General features: G+C 48.4%; 1 protein-coding gene across 1 annotated transcript in view; it reads left to right on the forward strand.

The window, feature by feature from the left end:
- RIN3 (Ras and Rab interactor 3) overlaps positions 1–1205 on the forward strand; it is a 71195-nt gene extending 69990 nt beyond the window's left edge. Inside the window, exon 10 of the mRNA XM_074868637.1 lies at positions 3–1205. Coding sequence (XP_074724738.1) covers positions 3–311 — 309 coding nt within the window. The 3' untranslated portion in view covers positions 312–1205. The remainder of the gene's footprint in view (positions 1–2) is intronic.
- Positions 1206–7305: the final 6100 nt, after the last annotated feature.

Here is a 7305-nt window from a genome sequence, read left to right on the forward strand (position 1 = left end):
AGGATTTCATCTCTATCTCTTTTCTGGAAATCGGTGCTCAGTCAAGGACACTTGCTTCCCGGAACGACACCACAGCTGAGCAGCTGAGCCAGCAATGTGCCGAAAAGTTTGAAGTCTCCCATCCCAAGGACTATGGACTCTTTGTTTATGTTGATGACCAGTGGCTGCAGCTGGACAAAGATGCCCTTCCTCACCATATCAAAGCCTCCCTGCTGAAGAGTGAAACTAAGAAAGATTTCTATTTTATTTATAAACCAATAGACCATAAAACCCCACCAGTTCCAACTGTCAAAGAGTCAGACTTTCCATAAGGGCTGAGCTGCTCTTGTGTTTGCTGTCATCCTGGAAGGGCTGGATAGTTTATCTCGTGAGATCCTCTGGTATCTGCAGACCTCAGAAGGTCTCTGGAGCGTGACCTTCGACACAAGGCAGATGTGCTAATTGTAGATGCTGTCTGAATACAGGGCATTTTTCAGCAGAGTTAATTTGCAGAAATAAAGGGAGCATTCAGGAGAACATTCATCCTCTGGAAAACTTGAAGTATCAAACCTCAGAACCTCCCACTAGCAACCAGCTGATATCACAGAATGTAAATGGATAGTGGAGAAAATCCAGAGATCTTGCAGAAAAGTGGACATTTACCCCATAATAAATTATGGCAGGTGTGAGTCACCTCTGTGCACGAGGCCTATGAAAGGTCTACACACACCTCAGTCTGTTTGGAGGTAAGACTGCATTTACGCCTTCATTCACCCAGTTTGAATAATCTGAGTCTTGTCTGATGTATTCAGTGGAATAGGGTTGCCACCTGTAGCAGAACTCCATCTCTGTATTTCTGTCTACAACATGTCATTGCCTTTGAAATCCACATAATTACAGATCATGCAAGAATATCCTGTATATTCACTAAGAACAGATTTTCTGCCATGTATTTGTCACTGAAATCAGGTAGCATAGGCATTTTCATCAATGTATTTTTCTTAAAGATTGAAAGTCTTCACCATCAGTTTTACATGTACAGCAGTTTTAATCACATTGGTTGTATGATAGTGTCTGGTTAATTGTATATTTATTTCCATGTGTGATATGGTGCAATTATTTTAAAATAAACATTTGTAAAGAACTCAATCATTTGCCCAGTGTAGCAAACCAGATTAAAACTGGAAATTCAAAAAGAGCTAAAATTAAATATCTGTCCCTTTTTACCCAGTTGTCATTTTCTCTAGTGTTTTCATATCTATAAGTCCCACTAGGTTATTATTTTAATAAATTCAGGCTGTTGCAGACAGAACTTGCTAATTCTCCTCTCTACCTGTGCTTTCAGTCATTCAGTCATTGCAGGCTTAAATTTCCCTGCAAACCTAAATTCCCACAGAATAAATTGAACTAATGCAAAAATACTTTTCATGAAATTTGAAAACAATTTTCCAGGATTGGAAAATGGAAGTGGGAGTCTTAATTGCAAGACAGATCCATGTCTTCTGGGTGCCTTCATTCAGGCAAGATTTCCACTATGAACACTGGATCGTCTGCATGGAGGCAAGCAACCTCCACTGCAGTGACACAAACTTGGGATCAGGCCTAGCAAAGCTCTGATTAGAAAGAAAGGGTGTTTTACTGTGGGTTTTGCTCGAAGCTGCTATTGTTTCCTCCCATTAACATTCAAAAAATAATTGGGACACATTAGGCCAAGTTGCCCAAGGTCCCTGCCTTACTCCTGAAACTCCAAAGGTAAAATGGTATCGCATGTAGCTGATTACTCGCTCAGTCTCTGGGACTTGAAATGTTCACATCTACGTGCCCCAGCTGGAGCATACACTGGCCATACAGATAGCAAACCAGTGCCGTGCATCTGCCAGCTTGGGATGCGTGCACGTCTTGTCATGAAGGGAAAACAACCAAGAATGAGGAACAATGAATAACAGATATCTTGGTTTTGAGGCCATCATATGCAGAGCTTGCAGAGTGTGACACTGGTGCTGAGCTGACTCCAAATTCATAGTTATTTCTGCTCATGTGCAGCAGTCAGCACCGCCGCCCTGCCGTGGGGCAGCACACCTGCAGGGTGCCGGAGCTGAACCCCTCCCTCACGCTGCCATTAGCCTCTTGCAGGGCAGCGTGCTCCTGCTGGGAGCCTGTGCTGTCATGACCAAACCTGAAATACAGGTTTGTATCACCGATCTGACGGTGGAGATGCTGCTCTCAGGCCCCTGAAGGCACTCACAGGTGTTGCTCCCTCCAGTGCCTCCCCAGGGCTACCCCACCCTGCCCACGGCCCAGGACCCCATTTCAGCCTCCCAGGGCTCTCAGCCCCTGCCCCAGTGATGCTGCAGCAGGGCTGCTCTCCAGCTCCCCACAGCTACGGCTCTGCTCTGCCTCAGCCTGTCCCCATGCCCAGAGAGGTGCCTGATGCCCAGGACTGGGGCTGCCCCTGGTGCCTCCTGCTGCCCCACTCCTGGCTGTAGCAGTGGGACAGGCCCCCAGGGAGCCCCCATGGCGCCGGGAGCTGCTGGCCTCTCTGCCCCAACGGCAGCTTCCCTGCATCCATCCTGCAGGCTGCCGCAAGGACATCAGCTCTTGCCCTTCTGCTGTGCTGCCCTGGATGTCGTGTGCCAATGGCTCAGCTGCAGGCCCTCACCAGGGGGCTGGATATAAGGTCCCTTGGGCACTTTGGCTGTGAGGCAACATATCCTTACCCTGCCCAGCTCCTCAGCCCACCACCAGCCCTGTGTGTTGGGTGAGCTCATGGCGGTTTCCCCCTCTAGTGGAAGCATTGCCAGTAAATCCCCAACACACAGCACAGACAAGCCAGTTGTCCTGTTTCCACTGTAGGTACCATCACTGATGTCCCCATGTCCTGAGGGCTGATTGCTCCATGTTGGCCATACTGAAGATGATCTCAACTGTCACCCCTGGGGCTGTGGCAGCAGGAGGGTCCAACCTCTGGGCTGCATCACTTACGAACCTTCCTTTTTTCTCAAACCTGTGCCTCACACACTCTGCAAATCCTGTTTTGCGCCCACTCTCCCAAAGGAGACACCACCCTGCCCTGCCTCTCACCTCCCTTCCCCACCCAAACCATGGGCCCAGACTAGTGCTCTGGCCGCCCCTCCCACCAGCCTCCTCACCCCGCCTTGGTAGGACTCCAAGCCACGTACCCACCTTGCCTCTCACCACCCGTGAACAGGTATCACACTGCATGGGGTCCATGTATGGCAGGACTGGGGGTCCCCAGCACCAGACCCAGAGATATGGGGGGGCGGGGGGGGGAGTGTCTGACCAGCAGCTTAGCTCTGCCATGGCTGCTGCAAGTTATTTTAAACCCCAGGAGCAAAGATGTATATGTCTGCCAAAGTCCTTGGCCTGGTCAGATTATCTTTACACTGTAACATTCACAGTTGATGAGCCTAAAGTAATCTGATGGCATGAGGCTAAAGTAGAAACATGCAAGGAAGGAAGCTAGGACTGATCTTCTGGTGAATATTTCTGGAGAGCAACCAGACTTTGCACCGGCCAGGGTTGAGCAACAGATTGATGAAGTGAAGGGCTCCAGCACCTCACAGCATCCTGGGACATCTGAGTCAGCAGCTGGACCTTGGGACAAGGGGGAACCAGGGGTTATACGGCTGGTCAGTGGAGCCTGTGGAAACTGCGACAGTGCTAAATCACTGCAATACAAATGGGCTCAGACTAAAATTTAGCAAATCCTAGTCCCCAAATCAGACCTGCAGATCCCAGTTTTCAAAAATGCAAGGAGTGCCAGCTGAATGTCTGTGGGCTTTTACAAAGGCTCTCAAATTTCGCATGCAACCTTTTCCTCTGGCATAACAACTGCAAAGCTCTGATTTGGTTTGCAAAGGTTGTCATGGCTCTCCCAAATTCAGAGATTATTGACAGTAATGTGAGTTACTGTGCCTGGCTGTGAGCTGCCTGGAAGGAAATCCCTGTGCTGGGGCTTGGTGCAGAGCAGAGGCTGCTCAGAGGCTGTGGGGCACCTGGCCTGTTTGGTCACATTGTATAAACCACCATCAACAACTTTGCTGGTAGTTTATATAATATACATCTCTGGTGTACAGGAGTGACCTGGCTCCTCCAGGGCCTGACCACAGCTGTTCCTTGTCAGGAAATGCAAGATGAGAGATGACCCAAATGATGGGATCCTGGAGGACCCAGGACAGAGATGGCTGCTGTCTCTCCAAGTTCACAGATCAGCAGGGGGACTCAGGCTCTGCCTGTGCCAGGGTCATCCAGAAACAGCCTGTCTGGAACAAATGTGCTGCTGTTTTGGTGAGCCTGGCAAAGCTCCAAGTCCCCAAGCGTGGCGACTGTTGAAGCAGTTGAGCATGTCCCTCCCTCTGGATCCTGGTACCCAGGGTCCTGTGCTGCTCTGGGCTGGTATTTGACATTTCAGGTGGTGAGGAAAAAAATGTCAAATGTGGGAATGAAATGGCCATTTTTAAATGCTCCATGGGATTTTATTAATTTGCTTTGCCATGGGGTTTCCTCATGCTGCAGCCCAGGCAAGGAGGAAGCAGTCCAGTCTGGTGATCTGTGGCCTCCCCTGGTTAGTCAAGATGGTCACGCCATGACTCATGCTCTGGCCCTCACATGAGCCATCAGCAGACAGGAGTGTTTCAGGAGACTTTGACCAAGTAGGGTTGTGCAATCCGGCTAAGGCATCCTCAAACACTCGTTTGCAGAGAAACATTGTGCAACGATCACTCATTTACTCACAAGGAAAGGATCCCTTTGTGAGAGAGAGGAAGAGAGACCTGCTGAACCTGGCAACTTCTGCAAAGAAAAAACAAAAAGCCCATGTGGCCGCTTCATGCACAGAGCTAATTTAATGCCACTTTGCACCCTGTGATACAATCTGTCAATAATTCACTAAAATAATTGCATTGACAGGTCATGTATAACCTAAAATAAAAGCCATTGAAATCAAACGCAGTGTTCCTGCTGAATTCAAGAACTTTTGGACCTCATCATGCATCAGTCACCAACTGTACTTCAAAACCCAGCACAAACCCCTTTTTTTCACAGGCTTGTGGAGTGATTCAGGCTGGCAGGGACCCCTCAGGTCACCAGTCCAATCCCTGTTCAAGTGGGGCTGTCTTCCAAGGTTGCTCAGGGCCTCATCCTTCCAGTGCTGCAGGTCTCCAGGGCTGGAGATCATAGTGCCTCGCTGGGGCCCTGGTCCAGCATTTCAACCCCTTGCACTGTGAAAAACAGTTTCCTCCTATCTAGCTGGTGCAAAGACCCTGCCTGTCCCACCAGAGTGCCTCCTTGGATGGGTGTTGCTAGTGTGGGATACTGGCCAGCTCTGCCTGCGGTGCATGGGATTACAGACTTGTAATATTTATGTTGTGTCCTGCCTCTTTTGGGGTATCGTGTCCCTAGGAAGGAAATGGCCTCTGATTCAGAATTGCCTGAGCTCTTGGCATGAAATGCTGCTTAGTCAGGACTTTAGTTAGCTTAAGTGTCCTTCCCTTCTGCTGCTCCTCCATCCCTGTTCTCACAGGGCAGACTGAGCACAGGAACGAGAGGCCTTCAGCCTCTTGCCCTGAGATAGGCACAGCTGCTCAGCACTTACCTTAAGCTGCAACTTGGTTTAGACAGAGCTAAGATACTACTGCTTACTGGAATCTCTAAAAAAGTGCATCATCTGCAACTCCAGGTAAATTGCTTTCTGTTTTATCGCTAGTAGAGAAGGGAGGGTGCTTACAGGCACTCTGAACAAAATTCTGTCCATGTAAATTTGCATTATACAGAACTAGTCAGCATACAGTGTACTATGGAGACTGATCATGCCTCCTGCCCTCCAGGTCCTCTCAAAGGGAAGGCAAGTGAACTGCTGCGTGCAGCAGGATGTTGGGTAGAAACACACAGCAGATTTCACACAGGATGGCTGGGAAAAGGGCCTTGAACTCTGTTCCTAGCACTAAGGAAGAGGAGGACAGGAAGCCCTGGCTAGTGTCAATGACACTCTTCCCATGGCTTACGGATATACACAACTATTCTGCTCAGGAAAGGTGTTTGTAAATAACACAGCCTCAACTTTGCCCTGTTCTGCCTGACAATGACAATTTGCTGGTAACCTGACAGTTTTCCATATTTTGCAGAAGTCATTCCTGCACCCCACCATTCTAGGAATGGCAGCCTGAGGTACTGCATGCCTGCAGGAAGAGTGGGGGTGTCTGCCCTTGCCCAATACACCGCAAGACACTCGTGTAAGACTGACCTTGCACAATACTTAAATGATTTTCTCATCAGGTTCTATTACCGTCCCAAAATAAACAGCCTGCCAGGCAGGCACTAAGCCTGTGTGATGCTATTTGGAGGCCTTAAAACAAATGTATTGATCAGGGCAGGTGAAGGTTGTTGTTTTTTTCTTCTGCGGGGCTGTTCTCTGAGTGTCTGCAAAGGAAATGGGTCTCTGGATGCAAACTGGAACTCCAATAGCACGTTAATGCTTTTTGCAGGGTATGGGTAAGAACCTGCTGCATCTCAGATGATATTGTGGGTGCAGTGACATCTTCAGCAGATTGCCTCTTGCTTTCATTTCAGCACACCCCTGAGGGAAGGGGTAACGACGCCATGCGTAGCATTTAGGATGGTGAAGCTCTGGAAATCGCTCTTGCAGGAGGAAACAGAGAGAACAAAATCCCACTCACGTCTCTGCTTTGCATCCTCAGAGCTACAATGGTGTGCAGCAGGGCCAGGGCACATGACGATAGTGAGGTACAAGTGATATCTGGGTGTCAGTAACGTGAAAATAAAAATGTGTGCTAGCAGCTGATTTTTTATCTGGTAATTACTTTCTGAGGCCTACTTAGTATGGCTGGAGAGTCTTGGCTGTACATTGATGCTACCTGTGAAGAACCTGGAGGGCTTTTTTTTCCCCTCTGCATTCTAGATATGAAAATGCAAAAGACCAAAAGCCTCTTCTGAATACTTCAGAAGGAAATGGGTATTTCTAGAGGGTGAGGAAAACTGTTAAAACTACAAATTGATGATGCTAAGTGCTTGAGAAGCAGACTGGATTTCTAGGGCACAGAACAACTCTAAAAGCAGAGATGTGTAAAACTTAGCAGATTTAATGTATGTATTCAAACAGGGCTTTGAAGGAGTAATTTTTCCTGTTCTTTCGAAGTGATTGGGGGCTCTTAGCACACTCATGATAGCAGTCAGACTGCCTGAAAGCTGTCCTGTGAGGCCAACCCTTTCTCCTGCCATCAGGGGAACACCTGCGACACATTCAAGCACTCAAGAATTTCATACTCTTATTTTTAGATTTCTGCTAAA

Source organism: Strix uralensis, chromosome 4 (assembly GCF_047716275.1).
Source record: "Strix uralensis isolate ZFMK-TIS-50842 chromosome 4, bStrUra1, whole genome shotgun sequence".
NCBI classification, from domain to species: domain Eukaryota; kingdom Metazoa; phylum Chordata; class Aves; order Strigiformes; family Strigidae; genus Strix; species Strix uralensis.